Below are 27,898 nucleotides of genomic sequence, written 5' to 3'. Positions count from 1 at the left end.
TATAATGAATAAGCAATAATTTCTTTAAGCTTATGGCTATATGAGATATAAATTTCTTAGTTTTCCTGCCCAAATTAACCTAAATGATTCTGTCCACCATATTTCCTTCATAGTGATAGCTAACCCCAGGAAGTAACTAGTATCAGTAAAAGCAGACAGTTTGGCAAATCTTGAATCTTTTAAAGACTTAAGCAATAATTTCATATGCATCTCTCTTTGGCATCTCAATTTCTCTTTGTATCTTAGAAAATAAATCTGTTTCTCAATTTAAAAAAGTGGGATATTATCAGGGTGCCTGGGTGGCTCAGTGGGTTAAAGCCTGTGCCTTCGGTTCAGGTCATGATCCCAGGGTCCTGGGATCGAGCCCTGCATCAAGCCCCGCATCGGGCTCTCTACTCAGCAGGGAGCCTGCTTCCTCCTCTCTCTCTCTCTCTCTGCCTGCCTCTCTGCCTACTTGTGATCTCTGTCTGTCAAATAAATAAATAAAATCTTTTAAAAAAAGTAGGACATTATGATTTCTAAAATATTTCCCTTTTTTAATAAGAAATCCTCACATTTGTGGAAGTAAATATGTTGGACATTTTAGGGTAAATGGGGAAAAACAAAACTTTATCAGATTCCCAGACTTATACTGTCTCTTGGAAAATAAGAAATTGGCAACTCAGTTGGCACTTTTCTCAAGAATATAAATCCCCCAAAGTCTTCTGTACATTGGTACATGTTGTCACAGAAGGTAAACGATTAGCAGAAAATTGGAGCTAAAAACAAAGGAGAAGATGGCATGGGACCAGGGGAGTAGGGTCTGGATATTGACATCATAGCCTTAGAAATAGAAGTCACTGTGAAACAATAGAATCAAGTTATTTCTCTGCTGACAAAAGTCAACAGAATATATTCACCTGAAAGTTTACTAACAAAGTTTGGTTTGTTAATGCTTATTTCTGTATTGATATAATGTCTGATGATGTGTTTGAATATATTACATTTACAATCAACGTGTTTGTTGAATATTAAAAAAGTTAGCTTTGGGACTTTTTGCTCACAAACAAATATTCTTTATTTCTTCCTTATTGCTCTGTGTATTGTGTTTTCAATATATTTAACATATCAAGATTTAATAAAACCCAAAACAGAAATAACAGTTTGGAAAGTAGCTTCTTACTATATAAAATGGCTATTGTATTCATCTCTGTTCAAGCATGTGTTTTCATAGCTTAAGTGGTCATGAAGTAGTGTGTTTTTAAAACTTTACCCAAATGTGTATTTAAAAGACAAGTTAGTGGTGAGTGCTGTGAAGTGTGTAAACCTGGCGATTCATAGACCTGTACCCCTGGGGATAAAAATATATGTTTATAAAAAAATAAAAATAAATAAATAAATAAAAATAAATAATAAAAAAAAAAGACAATTTAGGATGGCTCCTTTGCAGATATGACATTTTGTTTGTTTATCTTTAGTATTGGTAATGCATATTGAAAGTATTGTATGAAATCGTCTAGCTGTTATCTGGAATTTAAGAAAATAAAAACAAACGTTATTTATAAATGTAAGAAAACATCACATTTACATCATCACTTCCTGTCTTCTACCTTCTCAAAATTATTAAAATAATAAAATTCAGTATTAATACACAGAAAGTACGATCATACTATGGCAGGAAGGGCAACTGCTTGGATTCTGACTTTGTCTATGTCCCTAATGCACTCCATTTGATCACAGAGGCAACATTTCTCAGGGCCAGACTGATTATTACCAGCCATGGCCCAGTTAATATCTATAGGGGAACCCATTTAGGCTTCAGGAGTGTCAGAAACTGATGCTCCAACTGGTAATGCTGATGATTTCTTGCATTCGTGCAACTCATGACCACTGTGGGTCATCCAAAGTATCTTATGTACATACCTCCTTGAGCTGCAGAATGATCTGCTTTTTTGGGGAAGCTGGTCACATTTTATTGGCAACAGTTTTAGTAAGAGACCTTTTTATTTGTGAATGACTGTAAAAATAACTTTTGTTGCTTCTTATGGTTTTAAAAAGAACACATGCTACTTGGCAAAAATATCATAAAGTAGAGAGGGAAACAGGAAAAACAGGAGCTGTGGAATTAGTTAAGCTCGGTTTTAAATCCAGGTCTCTATCTGGTTTTCTAGGCTTAGTCATGCTCTTCTATAAATGGCACAATAAGGCTTTGTGGGGTTTTGAGGATTAAAGACTCTGCACACAAAAATTACTTAGCCTGAAATATGGTAGCTTTTGAATAATTAGTCGATATATTGTTATTAATATTGTTATGTGAAAAGAGCAGTAATTCATCATTCTATCACCAAGTGCTAAATATTTTCACGTATTTTCTTCCATTGACGTTTTTTCTAGGCACAATTTTACATCTTTGAGATCATATTGCATATACCATTTTGTATACTTTGTTTTATTTAAGATAATATAACTTCAAAAAAAGATCTTTTTTTTCCATGAGTCAAATTTGCAATGCTGATAAAAGGTAACACTGAAGACAAAGAGTTAAGAGTGCCGTTGTACACTGTTGGTGAGAGTATCAGTCAGTATAACCTTTCTGAAATGCAATTTAGAAAATATATTTCAAGAGCATTACAAATCATTTACCTTTTGACCTGGTAATTTTACTTCTATGCAGCCAGTCTCAAGAAATAAGTGAATGTATGAACAAAGACTTATGGTCAAGGAAGTTCATCGAAGAGTCACTTATAACAACAAGAGGATAATAATCATTCCTGTCCACTATAAGGAAACTGCTAAAAATGTTACACTACATTCAAAGGATGGAATATTATACTGAACTGAAAGTAAGATTTACAGAGAATAATTAGTAATATGGAGAATTGTTCTTGATGTGACGTTACACGGAATGAGCAAAACCCCAGGGTTCCAATTTAGTTTTTTAAAAAAGTAAGTGGGTATGGAGAATGGCCTGGAAAAATATATGCCTAACTGTTAGCAATGATTATCTCTGGCTGTTGAGATTACATATGACATTCACTTAGGTATTTCATTATTTGTATTTTTCTAATTTTCTACTTTGAGCATGGGCGTATATCAACATAAATGGTGAATATGTGTGTATACATGCAAACATACACATCTGTGCATGTGTATACATATTTGCTTATGCTATGCTTATGCATGTGTATACATATGCATACATATTTGCTTATGCTATGCTTACATAAGCCCATGTTCAAAGCTGAAAATTTGAGAAATACAAATACATACATACAAGCATGCTTGCATATATATATATATACACACACACACACACACATAGGTACATATGCATGTGTGTGTATATATATATATATATATATATATGTATATATACTCACATATACACGAAACAGAAGCAAACATTATATCCTAAGAATTTTCCCATACCATTAGTCTTTAAATTCCAGAACTATATATTTTATTTATTTATTTGATAGAGAGAGAGAGACAGTGAGAGAGGGAATACAAGCAAGGGGAATGGGAGAGAGAGAGAGAAGCAGGCTTCCTGCTAGCAGAGAACCTGATGTGGAGCTCGATCCCAGGACCGTGGGATCATGACCTGAGCTGAAGGCAGGCACTTAATGACTGAGCCACCCAGGCACCATAGAACTATGTATTTTTAATAGCTTTAGATATTTCATTTCATGCATATACCATATTGTCCTTAATCCTAATTGGTATTATTTAAAACATGTAAATAATTTCAGTGCGCATCTTTGCACATACACATTTTGATTGCGTTTGTATACCATTTCATTTTTGGTGCAGAGGCATCATTGGGTCAAGCAGGCACACCTGGAGGGCATATGTTTGGGTATGTTCATGCACACAACTGGACAGGCACCTTAAGGAGCGAGAGTGAGCGGCACCTGAGTGGCTCAGTCATTAAGCGTCTTCCTTCAGCTCACGTCATGATCCTGGGGTCCTGGGATCCAGCCCTGCATTGGGCTCCCTGCTCAGCAAGAAGCCTGCTTCTCCCTCTCCCCCTCCTCCTGCTTATACTCCCTCTCTTGCCGTCTCTCTCTCTGTCAAATAAATAAATAAAATGTTAAAAAAAAAAAAGAGAAGAGTGAGAAAATGAGACTGCTTTTTCAGATGGTAGAGAGAAATAATGTGCCATTTCTGGGAAGGACGGAGAAGTCTTTTCTAACTAGAGACACAGGATTCCGAGGATGACCTACTGCTTGGGAGGGAACATAACCCACATGCTACTTGGGCACTTCATGGTTTGTTTTGACTTTATCTTTTATTTTGAACACTGATAGCAATTTTTTTCCCTGGCTAGGCTGTTACCATGTGGTGTAATGGTTTCGAAGGTAAGCTGCGAGCTGTGCTCTCACAGACCCTGTGCCTCCTTCCATCTTTGCAATTTGTCTTACGTCAAACTGATCCATTGAGTTAAACGGTCTGCATGCCATACTCTTTTTGCATGCTTCTCACTATGTCTTACTTATCTTTACCTCTCCAGTGCCTCAGAAGGTGCTTGCCGCTTAGCGGGTGCTCCATAAATGTGTCTTGGGACCAGCAGCATATTGGCAGTTAGCAGAAATCCCAAGTAGAAGGACATGATCTGACATTGGACAGGTTGGTGATTCTAGGGACACATGTATTCCTGGGTTTCCTCTTTTCTTTTTGTTTCCTAATCATACTGATTGTGAATAAATCAACATGATTTTCCTGCTAAGGTTTTTCAAAAGAACAGAGACTTTCACAAGCAATCTGCAAATGTGCTTTTTTGGTACAATACTCATCGCAGCTCACTGCGGTCAAGTCTCTTTCCTATAAGCTGGAATTAATGGGCTGCTAGCAAGGAATGTTGATCTTCCAGTAACATCCATGCTTTTTTGCTAAGCATGTGGCAAATAAAGCAGGATACTCCCCTAAGCAATTCAAGGGCTTTGCAGAAGTAGGATATCCAATGTCAAGGTTAATATTTGTATTGTAATTTATAAATTAAAAGTGATTTCATCTACATTATCTCACTTAATTTGCTGATTGCTAACATTCCTTTGAGGATAAAGCCATTCATGCCACAGTTTCAGATAAAATTTGAAGATAGGGGAGTTCTACGGAGAAAAGTAATCCCAGTAATGGTACTGCTTATCAGGTCATTTTCTACTGGAAGGTATTTGCAAGCAGAAAAACTCTGGTCTTGAAGGACAGAGAAAGGGGAAATGCCATAAAGGAGACTGAACTCATCAAACAGGTATGTTTTTCATGATTCACAGTGCTCCTTGTGCTAGTTCTGGTTGGAGGAAGAAAACTCAGCATCTGTCATGGGTCTCTGAAAATTGAGAGCCCAACCATGGGCCCATTTCTTAGCTTAATTCTCTCAACTTTTTCAAAAGCTTGCATCATCATTATCATCTTCATCATCAACATCAGTCAACATTTAATGTGTGTTTATGATGTGTCAAATGCTGCTCTAAGACCTGTATATGAATTATCTAAATGCTCTCAAAGACTTATAAGTTCACCCTTATATACATATTACAGATGAGGAAACTGAGGCACCTTGACCAAGGTCAAAGGAAGTGGTGAAATAGGAATTCCAATCCAGCCAATCTGATTCAAATTTCCCTATCGATTGATACGCAACACTATTTCTCTTAATTTTCACCTTTATGTACTTAATCATGGACCCAAATCATGTCTGTTTTCTCTGAATCTTGTAAGTAGTATTTTACAAATATACTTTTTGTAACATCTTTTAAGTAATATTGTCTTGTGTTAGTCATCAGTGTACAAATGTTACACTTTCTTTACTTCAGCATCATTGACCTTTCTCAGTCTTACGCATTCATTTATCTGCTAAATCTTCTGTGGAGACTTTCCATAAACTACTTCCTTCCTTTGGCACCTGCCTTTATTTTTCCTTCATCTAGATCAGTGTCTCTACATAGGTTGCACATTGTAATCACCTGTGAGCCTTAAACAATAACAATGCCTGGGTCTCACCCCCAGAGACTCTGAGTTTCTTTGTGTTGCCAGGACATTATGAGTTCCAGAAGCTCCCAGCTGATTCAAATGTGCAGCCAAAATTGAAAAAACACTAGTCTGAACTCTTCCTCCTCATTATCACCTGCAGCATCTCCATTTCCTTCACTAGGGTCCAATGTCCCTATCACAGTATATTATGACATAATGTAACTCTCCTTTATACTGGTTAGGACCACTGGAATTGGGAGTGTCCACACAGAGGAGGAAAGCTCTGAGAGGCTGCGATACTGAAAGTCAAATAAGAAAGTATATTGGGGAGGAGGGGCTGATGAGCTATGTCATATTCTAAGTCAAGTAAGATAAAAGCAAAGAACTGACCAATGGATTTAGTAATATAGAGGTCACTGGTAACCTTGACAAAATAGAAAGAGATCATTGGAGTGACTGGAAATAAAACCTTGAGTGGAGGGGGGAAAAAAGAGAGAGAGAGAGAAAGGAGGAGAGAGAGGGAGAGAATTGCAAGAGCAAAATTTTGGGGTGGGCAGGTGGGGTGGATTTTAGTGCATTTCATCTCATTTAATCCATGCAGTAATCTTAAGAGGTACCTAACTATTTTTATTTACATTTTATACATCATGAAAGTGAGGCATGATGAGGTCACTAAGTTGTTCAAGGTCACACAGGTTAGTTGCCAAAGCTGGGCTCAACCGTTAGTCTACCTGCCTACAGAGCTCTTAGCAACTGTATTTTCTTGCCTCGTGTTGGTAAGAAGTATCCTTTTGGTGGTGGTTGAGTCATCTTTCCATAGATATTCTCCGCAGTGTCTTTTCTTAAACTCAAGATTCTGTTTGTCCTGCAGCAAAATTCTACTTAATGATAAGCTATATGTGATCTATATAAACTGAAGATACCAATGCACTCTTTAGATGAAAAGAAATAGATCTTTGGAAACTGAAGCTCTGACAACTACTGACATGTTAGCTTTCTGTACATAACTGACAGAGCTGCGTGTTCTGGTATCTCCTGATTTTAGGTGTCCTGGTTGGAGCTCTAACCCTCAGAAACAGGTTATCCTTAAAATCCATATAGGATCATGACAGGTCCTCACAAGCTGTGCTGTAAATGACGGAGAGTTAGTTACTGGAGACTGTGAGAGAGCAAATGAGTGCCCATGGGTGAGAGCAGCGTTACGCCTGATCCCTGATGAGCTAAGTGCAGTAAGGGATGCGATGTGTTCATACATGTTTAGCATCCAACTCCAGGGAAAAGAAGAACCTCAGTTTCTAGCATTTGCCCATTTCTGTGCTGTCAATACTCCCACCAAGGCTAATTTCAAGCTACCAATGTGAAGTCACTAAATGCACGTCACAAAGAGATATCCATCAACTCTCCAGAGCCTGCTAACTAGCTCCAGCTTACCATCAGATAAGAAACAAGTTTACCCCTTTGTCTCTCAGTAGCACTAATCACCCACTCTCTGAGGTGCCAAGCTCTACCTGAAGCAGTGTATAAGAGGTAGAAAGAACCTTGTATTCAAATTCTGGTTCTGATTCAGTCAATGATTCAGCCATGTGTCATTTGTTTTCTTTGGACCCCAATTGGGAAATTAAGCAGCTGGTCCTTTAAGGCTCTTGAGAGTTTAAAGACGCTGTGATGCAGTGGTACTCAGCCCTTTCCTCCGTAGGCGTGGAGAAAATCTCCTTGTAAAACTGCATGCTACATTGTGCTTTTGGGTTTCTGATGAAAACCTTGTTATTCCTCAGCAGCTTACCCATGCTGTTCTCTATCACTGTGGCCTTTGAGATTTCCAAAGAAACCAGCAGGGATGTTTGAGGTTGTTCACGTATAACATCCCCAACAAGGCTGTCTGAGTAACAAAAAGGAGCACGCAGTCGCACCAGAGAACTTCTCATTCTGTGGAGAGATAGAACTGCAGTCTTAACCTTTAATTTTATGGCTTTCTCATCTTTTGCTAACCCTTTAACGTTATATTAACAAAAGATGGACTGGGTGGGGGGCAAGGAGGAACTTAATGCTCTTTATGATCTATTTTAACGTTTTTATCTTTCTTTAACAAAATAAATTTGCTGTAAGAATTAAAACTGTATTTTATCCTTTTAAATGCAGCCCTAGATGATGTATATAACTGCACTGGCAGCAAGTCAAGTCTACACAAAGCCCAAATTGAATCTTCCTTCTGACTACAGCTGTGCATGATATTTTATGCAATTTTTTATGCTGGTCATAAACGAGGTGGAAACTGTGATTATGCCAATTTTGGAATAACACATCTCCACCAAAAAAAGCGACTGCCAGTTTTCAGACGTGTGTGTGTGTGTATGTGTGTGTGTATTTACAGGATCCAGCCCTCCTTTTCTCATCACCGGATTGCATGCTGTTGACCTAATGAAAGATTTCTAGATAAAGTGCTACAGGCACCTACTGTGCCATTGCTGTAGAACATAGGATTGCAAACAAGCATCATGATTTCCTCTTACAACACTATCTCTGGCAAAATGTAGCTCCTTTGCTACTGAATATTCTGAAGTGGGGGGTGGGATTTCGTTGTAAAAATACTGTCCATAAAATATGTAGGTTGATTTGTCTGTCTGTCTATCTATCTATCTACCCACCTATCTCTCTGGCCAAAGGCCAAAATGAATGGAAAGGGAGGTTTAAAAATACAGAAATTTGCCCTGATGTTCAGATATCCTATTTCACTGTGTTACATTAAACAGAATCAAGAAAAGAAGAAGAAAAATATTACCTAAAGATCAGAAGTTGATACTATTATGTTTCTCTTGCCTACACCTGACATAACATGGATGCTTTCTGGTATTCACACAGATTATCTTTAAACAATTTAAATTGGAAGGCTTGAGAGGGAAAAATTAAGATGTTAAGTAAATGATTACAGAAAAAAATAAACCTCTGATATGAACCTTAACAACCGTTTATCCAAATTAACATGGCATTAAATTTAGAGCTGTAAAGATGAAGCCATTAGCCCGAGTGTGTGTATATGGGCTGAACCATCAATCAGTTCTCACTGATAAATAAAACCCAGAGCCAAAGACATTTGCTCTACCAACACCCTGCTGTCATCCTGCAGACCACTTCTGGCAGAATGGCAGCCCTTCAAGTTGCTAACTGAACTGAGCATGCCACGTGACCAGCATACAGCATTGTGGCTGCTAGAGATAATATTAGGGGACAGGTTTCTTACATCTGAGAATTTGTCTTTAGAGCTTTCTGGAAGGTTTTAACAGAGACTGCATGACCACTTCCCAGGGGTACTAAAGATGATACTATTACATTGGATAGACACTTCTATTCCATGGATTATAATCGCCCCCCCCAACTTTCCCCCCAACTCTTTATTCGGTGAAAAAGTAGACCATCAGTTGCAACCTTTATTTGTCACAAAGTAGTCTCCAGAATTACATGTTGAATATTTGGATGAATGACTGAATGAATGACTGAATGAATGACAGATTTGGCTAGTTATCATGTTGAACTCTGTTCAATTCATGTCATATATCTGAGGAGCATCAACAGTGAGACTCTTCTGCTACATTATGAGTGGTCACATACAGTTTTGTACTATAGATGAAATACCATGAAATACTGTGATGAGAATCATCTTCCCTCTGGTATTGGCCTAGTGGAGATATGAATCATACTTGGTTTATTTTTAGAAATGTTATTCAGGACTTTTTTTTTTTGTACCTTAGGTATCTTTTAATAATCCATTTATAAACACATTAGCTCTGTTTGCATATGTTGGGTGTTCTGATTGGGACAGGTAGATTTATTGAATTTCATGGTGAAGGAAGTAAAGTGTGAAGGTCAGGTGAAAGGTCTGGTGTGATACTGATTGGAGTGACACTGCTCTCCTTGACTGTGGTTCTCTTTGACCTTGCAGGAATCACTTGTTTGACCAAGATGACATTCATTTCTAAAATGTTACCATCAGTACTAGGACAGTGTTAAGATTTCTTTTGTTTATGGCTGTAGATTAATCTTTGATCTGACTGAGCTAAATGACCAGCATGCCAGCTTCCTTTTTCAATAGAACTTTGTTGCCTTTGTCTACTCCTTGCTGTTGGATTACCATTACAGAGGATTCTATAAGCATTCAACATTAAAAATTACCAGAGATTCAGTGGATTCTATAAGGGGTCATCCTTGAAAAACACTGATGTTTCAAGAGAAACTTTCTTGCAGATATTTTACTTAGAGATGGTGGTTTATGTGATCACTTTACTTCTAGCTACAATTCATCATGTCAGCTTTGATGCATAAAGTCACAAATGATTCAGTTTTCAGTCGCATTCACATTATACATTCTTCTTGTGGCGTATTACTATTGTATTGAGGAAAGTACTCCTTTTGACAACTCTTAGGCTTGAAATTCTTGGGTGTTGAATTTAATGCACCTACTCTTGAGTTCTATATTTTGACCTGATAGCATTGGTCTTTGGTCTGTATCAAAATCCCTATTATTCATCAGCAAGTACCTGTCACATTGACAGAATAATTTTTAGAAAGTGATGGTAAGTGATTTTGAAATGCAGATGATTCTTATCACATCAAAATAGTAGAGGTACTGTGAAGGTAGAGTAAACATGGAAAACAAAAGATCTGCTGGCCAGTTTTTGTTTGAGGAGCCAGCATTAAGTTGCTTCCCAGCTAATTTGTTACAAAAAGAAAAACTCACTTAAATCCCTCTCATGTGCATTACCTGAAACTGTAATCAAATGAGATCAAGACTTAAGCAAATGAGATCAAGCAAAATAGATGACCCATTGTGAAAGAGGGATTGTTTGTACATAATATGTCTCAAAAAGAGAAGCACACATGGGAAGGATAAGGATTAAGTTCATTACCCCCTGGAAGCCATGACAAAATATCATAGGATGGGTAGCTTACACATCAGAAATGTATTTCTCACAGATCTAGAGCTGAGAAGTTTGAGATCAGAGTGCCTGCCAATTCAGTTTCTGGTGAGGATTCTCTTCCTGGTTTCTAGCATTGTTCTCACATGAAGGACAGAGATCTCTCTCTCTCTCTCTCTCAGTATCTCTCTCTTCTATAGCCATGGTCCTATCAGATTAGGACCCCATTTGACCCTATTTGAGTTTTATGACATCATTTAACTTTCATTACCTCCTAATGACTTTAAATATGGTCACATTGAGGGTTAAGGTTTTAACATAAATTTGGGGAAACAGAATTCAATTCATAGAAGTGTGGTTATAAGTCTTTATTTCTTGATCACTTTAACAAATGTTTACATACAGGTTCAAGGTGTTATATTGGTGGGTAAAAAGTAATACATGGTTTTTACCCTTGAAGGTCCTTATAATAAAGTTTGTTGGTTTCTAGACTTAAAATGCAAAATAAAAGGTTAAGAAGTAAAAAAAGAAATATCAAGATAAGCAATAAAAGTAAAATGGAAAGATCAGTACATCTGGGGAGGGGAGACATGAAAGGGTTCCGGCGGAAGTAGCATTTAAGATGGGTTCTAAGGGATGGAGAGACTATTTAACAAGCAAAAATAAAAGTGAAGAAATTTCAGGTATAGAGGTCAAAGTTATGTTATTTTTCTATTGCTTGCTGTGAGAAATTACCATAAACTTAGTGACTTACAACCACACAAATGTATTAAATTGTAGTTCTGTACGTTAGAAGTTTGTCACACTAGGGTAAAATCAAGGTGTCAGCCAAGCTGCATTTCTTTTGGAGGCCTTATGGAAGAATCCATGTCTTTGCCGCATTTTCTACCTTCTAGAGGCCACCTGAATTCCATGCCCTTTTCCTCCATCTTTAAAGCCAACAATAATGTATCTCTCTGGCCATAGCTGGGAAAGAGCCTTTCCTTTTAAGGACTGATGTGATTAGATTGGGTCCACCTGAATAATCCAGGATATTCTCCCCATCTCTAGGTCAATAATCTTAATTATATTTATAAAGTTCCTTTTGCCATGTAAGGAAACGTATTTATACATTTTTGGGATTAGGATATGGACATCTTGGGAAGATCCCTTATTCTGCCTCTGGCATGGGCCAAAGGGTAGAGCTCTTCTAGGATTCAATTATGTATTTAATAATTATCTGTTCGAGAATGATTATGTGCCAGGCAATGCACTTCACTTTACGGTTACTCGTTGAATGGCTGAGGATGGGATTCCCACTGACTAGAGGGGCCATAAGAACTGCATTTAGGAGGGTCAGTAAAATTCCCAAGTAGGATTAACCTTTCTTTCAGTATTTACATCACCTTAAACAGCTCTTCCCAAAACTGTGAGAAAGGAAACTAGGAGTAAGTTAATTTGCCACATTAAGTCTCCTTTTAAACAGAGGGGGAAAAATTACCCTTGCACCAATAAAATACTTTGTCTGCTTTAGCTAGAAATATATATTAAAGGATAGGATGGTGAAGAGAAACCAAAACTAATAAAGTTTTCTCTAGAAGTCTAATAGAAAGCAGCTCCATAATGAGGAGTTAGATAACATGAGGATGAATTAAATACTTAATGTATAAAAGGAATAAATTTTAATTTCTAAATATTTCAGCAGAGCCACCAAGAGCCCAAAAGCATAAATATAATTGATCACTACAATCTGATGGTCCATTCAGCTTACATCTGGATCCCAGATGTAAGTTATTAGGATTCAAAAGTTTTTGAATCAAATGATCCTCTGATTCTGAAGAAAGGGAGACAAAATTTCAGGTATAAAACTATGGTGAAGTTTGAGATATAATAGAGATTTAATTAAAAACTGAGGTCCATCAAAATTAAGTCAAGTGTTTTTGACACCAAAATTGTATATATTTTATAATCCTCTAGTTACATATGAGATCTTATTTTAGTAGTTCATGGTTATATAAGATATTAAGCAAATATCACTGATGACTGTATTAAAAAAAGAAAACAGCTGGCTTCCATTTTAACACAGTACTCTGATCATACATGTTTTTCTTTCCTTCAAGAGGCCATCCTTAGGGGTGCCTGGGTGGCCCAGTTGGTTAAGCACTGGACTCTTAGTTTGCGCTCAGGGCTTGATCTCTCAGGGTCATGAGATCGAGCCCAGCATGAGGCTCTGTGCGCAGAGGAAAGTCTGCTTGAAATTTTTCCTTTCCCTCACCTCTTCCCTCTGCTTTCTCTCTAAAAAAAATAATAAATAAATAAATAAATAAATCTTTAAGAAAAAAGGAGGCCATCCTTAAATTGATTATAAAGCAATTGACTTAAAAAAAGTATGTCTCCAATAATGAAGAGAATAGGGAGCCATCATCACTAGTAAATTTTAGCAATTATCTGGATGAAAACTATGTGAGCTTTAAAGTGAAGCAGAAAACAAACAAACAAAAAAACTATTTCTGAAATTAGGCAGTAAGGGGTTATTGCCAAGCAGTTGCCATGCCCTTTAGGACCTCAAAGCAATTCAGCTCTCAGGTAAAGCCTAGGTGACAGAGAGTAAGAAGGTCATATGGTTGTCTTCAATTCCATTTTATCCCTCTTACCACGCCCACCTCCCATCCAAATCTGCAACAGTGCAGAAGTGAAGACATTCACCTCCAGGCAAATTTAAATATACACAGCATTTTTTTTTTTTAAGTAGTGAATTTTTTCCTTAAAGAAATAGGAAAGCAAAAACTATCTTGAAGGTGAAAGGGCAGTAACGTAGGAACCAAAGATCATGACAGGTAGTAAAAGTATTAATCTCAAGAGTAAACAAAATACTAAATTTGGTTAAACACAAATCCTCCAAAAAAATGAATGTTTTATCACCATTTACTCACAGTTGCCTCATCGTTCATATGAATGGGCAGTTAAAGATCTGATGCACTTTAGAATGCTCACTGTTTGTTTAGATGAAGGTAGTTTAGGGGGTGATCTCTAGAAACTCTAGTGGTGAAGTGAGACTGGGAATGGAAGGAGGTCAGGAAAAACCTGGGCACCGGTGGGGCCCAATCTCACTGAAGAGCGTGGATGAGTCAAGCAGGAGGCAGGCACCCTGTGAGCTGCAGTACCCGGAAAATGAAAGAGAAAGACAAAGAGGGAGGGATGGAGGATAGAAGGAAAGATAGGAAAAAAAGACAAAAAAGTACACTGAGGAAATTTGTCCCTTTGGGAGAATGGGTTAGAACTTCCAAGATAAGACTGAGATTAAATTCCCAAGTACATTTGAGAATAAAAAATTTATTAGTAAAAGAAGCACGGTACGCTATATAAAAAGTAAAGTCAGAAAACTTAAAAGAGCTCTTTGAAATTAAAAGTGGTTATAATTTAAAAAAAAATCCATGGAAGTATTAGAAGAAAAGCCCCTAAGTTTTATGAGAAATGGGGAAAAAAAGGAAGTGGAAAACTCCCCGTTAAAAAAAAACATACACTAGTTGTATAGGAAAGGAAATGTAATTATAGCCAACAATGTCGTCGTTAGTGAAAAAAAAGAAAAGTCAGTTCTATAATGTTACTCTCTTTACAGTTTTGCATTTAGAATCATCCTGTGAACAGAACTTGACAAACTGTAAATACTACCAACTTTGATCATGTACAGTATAGTTGGCAGTTATGGGAGGTAGAAAAGGAAAGGTGGGGTCAGTGAAGGGGGGATGGGGAGACACTAATATCTTCCATCTTCCCAGATGGTGAAACTGAAGGTCATTTCCTCTTCTTTTTTAGTCTTTTTTTTTTTTTTTTAAGATTTATTTATTTATTTTAGAAAGAGAGTGAGAGCAAGCACGTGTGTGCAAGGGGAGGGCAGAGGGAAAGGGAGAGAGAGAGGGAGAGAATCTCTGGCAGACTCCTTGCTGAGTGCAGATCCTTAAGCAGGGCTGGATCCCAGGACCCTCAGATCATGACCTGAGCCAAAATCAAGAGTCCATGGCTCAACCAGCTGAGCCACGTAGGCGCCCCCCAGAGGTAGTTGACCTCTGTAGTTTGGGAATGAAAGGAAAGTGGCTTATCATTCAAACATTCAAAGAAGTAGTGATAATTTAAGACCTTGAATTAATTGACTTTTAAAACAATGTGAATGTAATATCTGTTAAGATTTTTCTTAAATTACATTTTGGAAATGTGGCAAATGACTACAAATTTCTCTGAAACTTATTTGGAAGGTGAGAACAGGCTACATGCCATCTAGTGGAAATTTGAGCCCTTTCCGGGCTCATGACTGTCTCCAAGGCTGTTGAATAATGTGGTGTTTATCTAACTCACCAGTCATGGATGATGTTATACTTTAAGAGCAAATATTTTTGGTAGAATCATATGAGTAGATGAGAGAGAGTGATTATTTTAGGATGCTATCATGGAATATAGGCATGGACTTTGGTTCAGGATCAGTATCCAGGGATACAAAGTCAAAGACCTGTTTGCCTCATGGACTTGCCAAGAGACCATGGAAAGCTCCATTAATTTTACTCTAACGGATTTCTCCATTATTTGTAATCAGGAAAGCATTATTCCTTTTTACAAATATGAGGGTCAAACATATATGGGTCAAAGGTATATGAGGGTCAAAGATATATGAAAATGATTACTAATCTTTATTGCTATGATCATCCCATACATTCCTTTGTTCTGATTCATTAGTAGATTTCCAAACTGTTTAGCATAGAATTAATCACTCCAAATAAAGTTCAATTGGAAATTAAACTCTATCTGATAATGTTGAGTAGATAGATAATGATATTTGTCTTTTAAAATTTATTAGAAAATTCTTTAACAATGTTAAAATATCTGTGGTTTGAATATTGAGTCCTTAAGGTTTTCAGAGACACAGATCAAATATTATAAATATTTTCCATTACAGTTAATTGTGGCAAAAATCTAATTTTTAAAATATGCTCCTGCTATAGTACCTTCTGCTCCAAAGAAATATATTAATCTTGATATATAAAATCAATTTTATATTTTTTAATTCTAAAATAGCACATTTTCCTTATAGAGCATTTTACAAAAATTGGAGGAGAAAGAAAATTTCCAGTAATTCAACCACCCCAATATAACTTCCATTAATATTTTAATGTAATTGGCATAGGTATAGCATTTAATATTTTATGTATATATTAATGTTATTTTTATGTAATATTAGACTAAATATTAACACTCAGACATAATTTTTTTAAAAATCTGGATAATATAGTTTTATATTCTATTTTCCACAAAACATTGCATTATGTTTCTCTAGGTCATTATATACTCCTCAGAAATAACTTTTTTGGCATAATGTTCAACTAAATGGATGATCAATATATATTTTAAACTTTACTGTTGGCATTTGGATTATTTCTGGTTTTTGACATTACCAATTTATTATGATATTTGCTATGATAAAATAACTCATATAAGTTTTTCAGTTTATCTTTGAAAATTTCTTTAGAAAAACTTCTTAAAAAAGTAAAATTACTGAGTGTTCACAAGCATGTGTTCATTTCTTTTTTTTTTTTTTTTTTTTTTTTTTTTTTTTTTTTTGGGTTTTTTTTTTTTTTATTTCCAGCATAACAGTATTCATTATTTTTGCACCACACCCCGTGCTCCATGCAATCCGTGCCCTCTATAATACCCACCACCTGGTACCCCAACCTCCCACCCCCCGTCCCTTCAAAACCCTCAGATTGTTTTTCAGAGTCCATAGTCTCTCATGGTTCACCTCCCCTTCCAATTTCCCCCAACTCCCTTCTCCACTCTAAGTCCCCATGTCCTCCATGCTATTTGCATGTGTTCATTTCTAAAGCTTTTGCTACATAGACCTGACTTGCTCTCCAGAAAGATGCACCATGTGTGGAACCTAACCTCTGCAAACATTGGGTATTATACTTTTAAGAATTTCTTAATGATAGAGAAGTTAAGGGTTATCTTCTTTTGATTTGTATGTCTTTGATTACTAGTAAAATTAATCTATTTTGTTTCTACTAGTTATCAGTATTGTTTGTGTATGATTCTGTCTGTTCATGTTCTTTGCCCACCTGCATTGGTATTTTTATTCTATTTTATAGATTTGTATAAACTTTTCATGTGCTAAACATATATATCCTTAACCTATCATACTTACTATATTTGATATCTATATTTTGCCCAAATAAAAATCATTATATATCATCTAAAGTGGAAAGATGAAGTCTAAATAGGTCTGTAGAAAATGGCTTTGTGAAAGACTGAAGATGGAAACATAAGGTAGTATTTTATAAATTATTTATTAAACTGTCATTCATGGGACCTTGTTATTGTTGTTATAATTAATTAGATGTATAATATTTCCATGTTTATTATTAAAGCAAAAGAGGCAGGTAGCTAGGTATGAACATAGGTCCATCTTCTTCCCCAAACTCTTTGCTATCCTTTGCCTTCACCCCAGTATCCCCAAGAGATTTGGAGATTTAAAAAAAAATCTCCAAAATCTAATGTTGTAGGTGGGAAGTTTGATCATTTAAAACAAACTTACTAGAATATGGGTCTATGGGAATATTCTTTATCCCTTTCCCTGCCCTTTTCTTGCCCATTCTTCTTATATGTTGGCTTTTTTTGTTGTTGTTTTTCCTTTTGGTGATTGGGAATGCCATTGAATTTAATAGAGTGACAGAACATGACCTACAAAAAAAGGATAATGTTATAAGATAGTTAAAATTTTCTCACTGACATTTTCTATTGTAACTCACATGCCAATTAATTTCTTAATTCATTAGCAATGTAACAGAAGAAAAGACTTTGAAAACACTGTGTAGATGTCTTTTAATTACAGCTAATTAAATACTGTGGAAGGACCTGATTATACCTTTGAGTATTTCTTAGTCTGAAAAAGAGAAAAGGGGAAAAAAAAAAAAAAAAGGCCTCATAGTCATGAATACATTGGACAAAAGCTGAATTCAACAACTCTTATAAAAAACAAAAACTGCAAAAAAAGGAACAAATTATAGAGTAGCACTGGGGGAGTATTCTCTAAATATGTGTGCAGATTCTCTGTGGAGGCTTATGCACCACTGTTTGTTTTGGTTATTAGGCAGAATCTCAAGTAATCCCAAGTAGAAATCACACTGCTTCTGAAAATGAAGAGCAGTGCCAGTGGGTAAACAGTTTCAGGGCAGACCAAAGCAATACTCCCTGAAGTTAGGAATGGATTTTTCCAGATGGCCACTGTGCATATGGCTGGGGGTACTGTGGTAGCCAAAATAGGAAACGGGAACATGATTCTTTCCAATTAAATCAACACTGTCCTTGAGAAAAGAAATTTCACAGAACATGTCCAGGGGGATGTGGGCGGACAAGAAGTAGCATTCAAGTCCATCAAGACATCTTTAATTTAAATAATTATGATATCTTTTAAAATGTTCAGACCAGTCAAATTTATTTTGGGATTTTAGGCGAGCAGAGCAATGAGCTAAATGATGTGCTAGAAATTCACAGCTCAAAATTGGACTTGTCTATCTTTTTTCATTCTGGAACATTGGGCGAGTTACTTAATCTCTCTCTGATTGTTTCCTCCTGTGTAAAATGGGAATCACATCCCCAGGCTGCCCAACAGGCTTGTTGTGAAGATAAAATAATGAATGTTATGAGGCACTTTGCAATCATGAAAAACTGGATTGCATTTCCCGGGACTTGGAGGGAATAACCAATAATTCCAGTTCATGCTGTGGAACACATCATGGTTTCTCCTAGGGAAGATGTTACTATTTATAATGGGGTAAAGATTTCTAGCTTTGTTCGGGCCCTGCCCCCTGACAAATTCTTTGGTGGTTATTCAATTCATCTTAATTAAAGAATAATTTGCTGCCCTGTGCGTAATCAGCTTGGCTAGAAACTGGCTTTTTTTGCTGGGCAATCTGGTTGAACTTCTTAATAAATTTCAGCTCCCCCAAACACCGCACACATATGCAGCTGTTACATACCCTCTCATGAGTGAGTGATCAGATGAAGACACTAAGTACTTAATATATGGAGAACAGCCTGGCTTTGAAAGTCTTTTGATTCATCCAGTGGGTGCACGGGTGACAGTGGCTAGCTTCAACATTGTCAGTTGAACCCAAATAATATCTTGCATTTTCTCTTTGACTTGTGCAACTTAATTTCACCCTCCTTCTAGGGAAATGAAAGCATCCAAATCTATTCAATATTAACAAGAGAATCCACCTACTTATTTTGGAACCTGCCTTTCTTTTTGTTTTGTTTTGTTTTGTTTTGTTTTGCGTTTTAATCATCTACCCACTGGTCCTATTTGTACCCAGATCCTGCTACAGTTGGACTGGAAGGTCAGCTGTTTTCAAGACTAACCTGATATGTCTTGTTTAACCAGTGTGCAATTTAGTCGACTACCAAAAAATCTGAATCTGTGGTCTTGCCCTGCAGAATAACCTACCCACAGACAGGAGAATTTCAAGGGAGCTCCAGGATGCTGCTGATTTTGGAGTTGATATTTTCATAGTAAGCATATGCATGGAGTAGGAACAAATCATTTGGTACAGAAAAGATATAACAGAAAGCAATGTATATCTTATTTGTCCCATTCCTCAGCTCTGTTCCTTAGAGGCAAAACTTTCATTGTTTCTCCTTTTGCTGCTTCAGTTTTCCTCTAATTCAGTGTGTAGCAGAATTACCTAAAACGATCATTAAGAATGCAGATTCCTGAGATTTATTCTAGCTTTGCTTAACAGGATCACCGCTATTGTGGTTGAGAAGACATAAAAGAAAAATCACAGGAAATTCTAATGCCTTCTAAATTTTGAGAACAATTCGCTTAACAAATCTTGGGCTACATTATGACCGTCATGTGCTCTAGGCACTTTGGCCTTTATGGGTCTCTTCCTCGATTAAAAAAAGTATTTAAAATTATATTTTATTACTACATTGGTAATATAGATGAATATATTAATATTAAATATTAGTTTTTTTCAAACTAAGTTCATTTTTTTCCTTCTGATTTCGTGGAAATAAATTTTTTTTCTCATGGGCCCATAAAAGTATTGTGGATGTTAGGCACTGTTTCTCCTATAGCCCAGAATGAATCCAGGACTAATCAACATAGAGAATTGGCAATCTAATATTCAGAAAATTGAGGCCTTCAGCATATCATATCTTTGGCATACCATGATAAAATGCAAGTCAGTACTAGCAAATGCAAAAGTGGGGAAAATACTGGGTCTCAACTTTGCTCAAGTATTACCATCCTATTTAGGTGACATGGACAAATGTCTATGGCAACTGCATACAAATAAAAGTCTACGAAATACTAGGCTATGGGAATAACAACACCTAGGGCCCAATGGCTAGAGTCTGACAAAATTTCTTATTGGAAGCAGGAGAATGGGAGGGAAGAGAAAGGGACGCTGAAACACACAGTGTAGATGGAAGTTTACAATATGAAGCAGGAACAGTACACACAAGAACTTCTAAGAGAAAGCAAAGTATAGCCTTGTGTTGTACAAAAGTAGAGGAGACCAGAACTGATAGAAGACCATAAAAATGACGATTTTAGATCACTGAGAAGACTAAGTATCATCTTAGAGTTTTGAAAAGGCAACTAGCAGCAAACAGAGCTCAAAAATGGTTATTACTCTGAATATTTACACTCACATTTGCCATTTACAAAGTGGCTTACATCATAATAGCTAATATTTATTGAGAACTTGCCAATATTTCAAGTTTACTGGTAATACACACTGAAGCTGAGACTAGAGAAGACGGAAACTATGAGGAGTACTATGGAAGAAATAACAGTATTTAATTGCTGTGGTTATTGATTGTTCTGTAACAAACCACTCCAAAAGGTAGCAATCTAAAACAACCATTATTTCATTTACTTGCTCCAGCATGCCACCTGGGCTGACTTAGCTGGGCAGCCCTTCTCGTCTCGCTGGTGGTCATGCATGTGGTTGCTCTTAAGCAGGTGAGTCCGTAGAAAGCTGGGCTTAACTGGAACTCTGGGACAGCTGGACCCCTCTTTCTCTGTATCTCTGTTTCACCTTCTTTCAAAGTAGCTTCTCCTTGTGGCCTTTCCAGAAGGGTAACTTAAGGCTTAGGTTTAAAGCTGAAGCATTCTTTCTGTTCAGGAAGATTCATGGGGTGGTGGGTTCCCCATAGTACCTCAATGATACCCCATGGGAGAGCATGAATTCTGAGAGGCATGATTACCCAGGCCACCAGTGTTCCAGAACCACAAGTGCTGGGAAGAACTTCTTTCCCACACTTTAGGTTTCTTTCCAGGTGTTAGTGGCAGTGAAATACTCAGCTACTGGGGCAGTGGAATGGCTTCTCTGATTGTTAAGTCTGTGAAGAAAGCATGTTTGCCTTTGCGAGTGTGATTTTCCTGTAGAAGTCCATTGCTGGTAGGAAAGGGCGTATTATTTGAGATTCAGGATTAGCTACTGGCCAATAAACTTGAAACCATGCCCTCTAACTTGGTCTCCATGAGGAACGAGGATGATAGTTGGCTTCCCTCTGCTACTGCATTATTTTAGGGAAGAGATGCTATTTATAGTTCTCCTTAGGGATTATAACAACCCGAGGAGAGTACAAATGATGAGATATGTGTGGGAACTCAATAGAGATGAAGGGTAAGTGATGAATACATTGAGGAAGGTGTTATATAACCTAGGGACAACAAATAATTGGCACAGTAATAAGATTTCCGACTCATATTTGGTTATGAAATGGAGGCTGATCATTTGTGTCCACTTCTTGTAATTGGAACCATGGTTACTTGGTTTCACTGGTCTACTGTTATTCTCTTCTTATCCTTATATAACCCTGATCTCAAGGAGAGCCATGAATCAAGGTTAAAATGTATTTCCCAATTTCCCTGAAAATAAAGAAGCCATATGAACCATTGACCAGTGACAGGTAAAGAGAAGCTGTTAGGTGGACTCATGGGAAAGTTCCTTCTAAGCTGGCAGTAGGCGTAGGGGAGAGCAGATTCAGATAGGAGCAGATTCAGAGAGAGGGTGATTATTTACCCTTCTGTTCTACTGGGAATGCTTAGTGCTATAGTGGCCATATTGGGACCATGAAGTAAACTTCAACACGAAATACATGCACTAAGAATGGAAAAGCAAAAAGATAGGAGGCTGGTCTCGTACCAGCTGTCCATCATCTGCTCCCTGACTTGAGTTTACTTGAGGGATCTTTTTGTCGAAGATCTTTTTTTTTTTTTTTTTTTTTTAATGTTTCTATTACTTTGCAGTTGAACATAGTACTTAATTGACCATTTTATTGGAGAAGGCAAAAGTACGTAGTTGATTTTTTTTGCAAGAAAGATGATGCCATATAGGTGAAGAGTTATTCAAAATCATGTGGGAGAAATTTCTTCTATGTGTATATGTTAGAAATTTCTCATATACGATACAGGCATATCTCCTTTTGTGGTGCTTTGCTTTACTGCATTTGCAGATATTGTGTTTCTTACGAATTGAAGGTCTGTGGCAGCCCTTTGTCGAACAAGTCTATTGGTGCCATTTTCCTGATAGCATTTGCTCACTTTGTGTCTCTGTGTCATGTTTTGGTAATTCCTGTAATATTTCAGACTTTTTCATTATTATATTTGTTATGGTGATCTATGGGTGGGTTAGTGATCAGTGATCTTTGCTGCTAGCATTACAACACTTTTGGGGCACCCCGAACCATGCCCACTGGGACAGTGAACTCAATGTTGTGTGTGATCGCTCCACCAACCAGCCATTCCCCGATCTCTCCACGCCTTCTCAAGTCTCCCTATTGCCTGAGACATAACGATATTAAAAAGAGACCAATTAATGACCCTACAGTAACCTTTAAGTGTTGAAATGAAAGGAAGTTTCTCATTTTAAACAAAAAGCTAAAAATCGAAAATTCAGAGATAGTACTTTTAAGCAATAAGGCATTTTTAAATAAGGTATGTACCCTTTTTAGACGTAATGCTATTGCACACTTAATAGACTACAGTGTAGTGTAAATGTAACTTTCATATGCACTGGGAAACCAAACAATGAACCTTTATTGAGGTATTGGCTTTGTGGTGGTGGTCTGAACCCGAAGATTCGACATCTTCGAGGTTCGCCTGTACCCTCTTCCATCAGAGCGTTAGACCTTTACTTTCTCTTACCTCTGCCTGATACCCTCTTCTTGTGAACATTCACACAGCACACAACCTCCCTGGAACAGGCATTTCTGCTCCAATGTTCACAGCTCAGTCAGGCCTGTTCTGATCCTTCCCTGGACACTTGTAGCTCTTACCATTTTCTCTCACTGTACTCTGCTTCTTCCTCTTGGCATTCTTTACTTTATTATTGTCTCCTCAGTGCTTCGAAGATTATCTCACACATACTCGTTGCTCAATGAATATTTAACAATTGAATTAATAATGAATAAACGTAAAACTAATGCATGCATGTTTGATTCTGAAGGTTTTCTGATAAAACTGCCCACAAATCAATGCATGTATAAAGAAATGGGACTCAGAGCTCATTTTAGGCTGGGAACTTCAAATATACTTTCGAACTTTGAAATAGTGCTGCGCTTCTTAAAATAATGTGTCTCTTACAATTGGTCTGTGTAACTGGTTAGTATTTAAGCTAGAAGGCAGTTTTTCAAACTTTGTTGATTTTTCCCCTTCAGTTTTATCTGAAAGAAATAGAATGGCAAGATATAAGCCTCAAAAGGCTCATGAAGGCATTCATAACTCCCCTTTATGTTGACTTGGCCACATAGTCCCTAATTTTCTTGGGCTGAATATACTGTGTATCTCTTTAGTAAAAAAATGAACACAAAGCAAGGGTTTGCATTCATGAGAAATACGTCTGTCACTGGATTTTGTTTTTTATATATACACCCCAAAACCCAGTAGCAGATACATATGCAAAACACACATATGAATATGTACACACATATATGCATAATATATGATATATATGTGTGTATATATGGAGAATTTTCTTTTTAAATATCAGGAACATATTGGAAGATTCATGCACTAATTTTTTTTCGATAGCATAGTACTAATATAGCTCATTTTCAAAATTTAATAAAATCTGCCTGTGTTTCAAAATAGTCAGGCAGATATGCTAAGAAAAAGAAATAAATAGTTCTAGAGATAAACCATGAGGGGATACCGGTTTTTCTCCCTGGGTGGGAAATTCTAGAAATGAGGTCTTTGAAGAATAGGTCTCTGGTACTCCACAGTGTATTGTGGAAAAATGCACTTTGTTTCTTTACTCTCTGGATGTCACTTAGTGGCAGATTCCAGGGGTCCAGCTGAGTTTTGCTGCACATCCATGGCACACAGTGGTTGCTTGGAAGCACCTACCCAGAGCCTGCATTTCCCAGTACTTTCCAGGCCTCCAGGTAGAGTCTTACGTTTTTGTCATGGGGATATGGGCAGAAGTGATGGGAGCCACTTCCCAGACAGGCCCATAAACATTTATTTTTATGTTTTATGTTTTATTCTTGGTAATCCTTCACCGTCTTTTCCTGGGTTGACCAGCTGGATTTTGATATGCGAAGTGATCTTGGGAAATATGTGTTGAAAAAGGCAGAGCCACTATAGTCTTAGTCACATAAAAACTCCAGAGGAGAACTGCTTTCCCCACATGTCTATGAGTTAAGCCACAGAGATTTCAACTTTTAATCTCTTTCAGCCTCTAGTACTACCTCAACTAGTACCCCCGTGCTACAGCTTTAACAGAAGTTATGAAGCTACCATCTTTCTAGAAGTCTGACCCAGCAGAGAGCAGTAGTTCTCAGACTTCAGAATCTTCTGGAGAAAGTTCATTTGGTAACAGATCTCCAGCGTGCACTCCCAGATTCTGATTCATTAGATCTGGGCTGGGGCCCAGAAATAGGCATTTTAATTACCACTCCTGGTGATCTGGATGCACACTGGAGGAATACTGATAAAGAGTGGATGCGCAGAAATGGCAGCTGGGATTCTGGGGTTGGTAACGGACAGTGGGAATTACTCAAGCCAGAGTATGAGCTGGACCCAAGTCAGGAAGTAGGAAAATTGTCAAAGAAAAGTTCCAAATTGCAGCAGTGAGTACAGATAACCTAGGCACCTGTGACCCTGTCGTGCTTTCAAAAAGGATAAAAGCACAAAGATGGGCTGTGAACACAGGGTGAACCCAAAAAGGAAGGTCTTGACATTTAGAGAAAGAGGAGAGGATAGTTTCAGTGTAAAGATTTGCGAACAGAAGCCTCTTAAACTGGCGAAATACAATTGAAATAGACCACTCAGAGGAAGCAGTGGTTTTGAGGCCAACACCATGATCAACACCAATTCGCCTATCACAGAAGAACAATATGTGGAAAGGCAAGAGCTTAAAATGAATGTTTTTTTTTTTTTTTTCTTTCCAATACACTATCAAATAAAAATGTTACAGGCCTAAATCCAAAGACTATTCTTGAATTGGATCTTTTCCAGTGCTCTAAATTTAGCCAGCTGGGATTCTGTTAAGTATGAGCCTATTCAACCTTTTGAAATGTAGAATTTGCCTTTTAATGGGAAATCTGCATTTCACCTTAACGCGGAACACTCTCTTTTCCCCTCAGAGAAATATGATCTTTTGGTGCTCTATAATTAGCACAATTAAAGGAAAGATTGTAGCAAGACATGAAAAGACCAAGATATACAAATCCGCACATGTAATACTGAGGATTGTAAAAATGTACCTCTATTCCCGGTGAACTACAGGCCATATTGTGAATACTATTAGGCATTATTACCACCAAGTTTTCATTGAGAACCAAGTACCTGGTGAGAAGAGAACTTGAAAGAACTGCACTTTTAGAATAAATGGGTGAGAAAGGTATACTTTTTGTTTAAATGAAAACATCACTCCATTATTGAAGATGTAATCGGTCAGCAACGACTTTAAACAACAATATACAACTGCATAGGATTTCTCTTCAACCAGGCTTCCTTTGGGAAATCAAGTGCTCTAGTTAGAAACATCTTTGCTCTGTAGTAGTGAAATCAAACCCCAAAGTGGATGAAGCGGAATGGTGAACATGTTCTTAGAAACAGCCAATTAATTAAGGTTCTATCAATGCTCCAAAAGCTTGTGCTCTTGTAGATTGACAGGACCGGGGACGAAAGCATAGCTGATATTTGTAAAATAATACAGTACGGCCCCCAGGTATCACGGTCTGTGTGAAGATGCCTGGTGTCTTGCGTAAATTTAAAACCAAGTCATGGAGAGGAAGATGTTTCACGTGCCTGAAGGCCTTCTAGTGCATCTTTCTTTTCAAATATGTGAGATACTCAGTTTGTGAAATATCTGAACTGACTTTGTTGGCTTTTTTTTTTTTAAATTTTATTTATTTATTTGATTTATTTATTTGACAGAGAAAGATCACAAGCAGGCAGAGAGGCAGGCAGAGAGAGAGAGAGGGAAGCAGGCTCCCCGCTGAGCAGAAAGCCCGACATGGGGCTCGATCCCAGGACCCTGAGATCATGACCTGAGTGGAAGGCAGCAGCTTAACCCACTGAGTCACCCAGGTGCTCCTGTTGGCTTTTTTGAAATATTACTTCCTGTCATTTTTATGCTCGGAAGCTGATCATGAGGATTTCAGAAACAGGTCATGCAGCTTTTCAAACTTGTATCCCTTATGTGGAAGAGGATGGAGTTTGAATGTGAATGTTTCAGGTGCTTGCATTCTTTTTAGGAAAAATGGTCATGGCATTTTCAAGATTACCAAATATTTTGACGGAGAAAATTTCCCATTCACAATAGACCCATGTGGTAGATGGGGGAAATATATTGTTGGAAGTCTACTGGTTCTCATTTGACAGGTGAGGAAACTGAAACAAGAAGAGATTAGGTGATCCGAAAGGTTGTCCCACTAAACTAGCAGGGCAGTGAGTTCATCTGGAGGGCGCGCCTAAATGCTGCTCAGCTGGCTGAGCAAAACTGAGCTTTGAAAGAGCCCCTGGATTCATTGTCTCAGCAAATAAACAGAAAAATGAAAGCATTTGAACGAAGAAGTATTTTTTGAGAAGCTACTCTGGCATTTTATTTTATTTTATTTTTTAAAGATTATTTATTTTAGAGAGAGAACGTGGGGGGAGGAGGAGGGGCAAGGGCAGGGGGAGAGAATCTCAAGCAGACTCCCCACTGCGCAGAGCCCAAGGCGGGGCTTGATTCCATGAACCTGAGCTCATGACCTGAGCGGAAACAAGGAGTCAGACCCTTAACTGACTGGGCCACCCAGGAGCCCCTGGCATTTTGGATGGAACAGCAATGTGAAAGCACAGTCCTTGCCTTCAAGAAGCTCATAGTTCTCTGAGGGAAACAAAGCAAATATTTACGGGACAGGCACTTAGCGTCATGGCTGGCTCAGCACTGAAAGTGGCAAATGGAGGTGGAAAAGCCACAGTGAGGGGTCAGGAAGTGATGGGGAGCAGGCATTGGCTCTGTAGCCTTTGCCACTTAATTTCTATAACTCTTGGTGACTTCACAGTGGGAGGAAAGAATTGACAAAAACGCCCTCCTTGACCAGACTTCACTCAGGCTCCTGTGAATCTTCTTTTCAACTGGGCCTTTGGTCCATTTCTTATCAAATTTCCCATTCCCCAATTCTCCCAGTGCTATTTGGTCTGCGTTTAGCAAGCATCTTGTCAAGTTTAGCCAGAGATCCCCCCATCACATTTCATGTTTCCCTCTAGTAATATTCCATTCACTGACCTCCTTCCCAGCCCTTCCCCGCTGCATGCAATCTTAGAAATTCCCACCTGTCCATCTTGTATTTGGGACTGAAGCCAGTTCTATACTGATGTCTCTTTTCCTCTAGGGAAATAGTTCCGGAATAGTATCTGTTTTTACTGCCGTAACTACGATCAGGCTCTATTCATTTCTCTTTAAGAAAGTATTAGCAGAATATTTCCTAATCCAGAGAATTACAAAGGCAGGTTAATATAAAAAAAAGTAAAGCATAAGAAAAACCATTAGACTAGTCATCAC

At 37.6% G+C, this 27,898-nt stretch overlaps 1 protein-coding gene across 4 annotated transcripts in view; it reads right to left on the bottom strand.

Annotated features, from left to right (window-relative positions):
* Positions 1–27,898, bottom strand: part of VWC2L (von Willebrand factor C domain containing 2 like) — a 167,298-nt gene that overhangs the window by 50,566 nt on the left and 88,834 nt on the right. The window contains exon 4 of one of the 4 annotated variants that reach the window (XM_032355400.1): positions 17,512–17,564. The exons of the other annotated variants lie outside the window; for them this stretch is intronic. Within the exon in view, the coding sequence (XP_032211291.1) occupies positions 17,542–17,564 (23 nt within the window). The 3' untranslated portion in view covers positions 17,512–17,541. Of the gene's footprint in view, positions 1–17,511; positions 17,565–27,898 lie in introns of those variants that run through there. 4 annotated transcript variants of the gene reach the window in all.

This window comes from Mustela erminea, chromosome 8 (genome assembly GCF_009829155.1).
Source record: "Mustela erminea isolate mMusErm1 chromosome 8, mMusErm1.Pri, whole genome shotgun sequence".
In the NCBI taxonomy this organism is placed as follows: Eukaryota; Metazoa; Chordata; class Mammalia; order Carnivora; family Mustelidae; genus Mustela; species Mustela erminea.
Note: the sequence above shows the minus strand (reverse complement) of the source record. Positions and strands in the feature narration are given on the sequence as shown.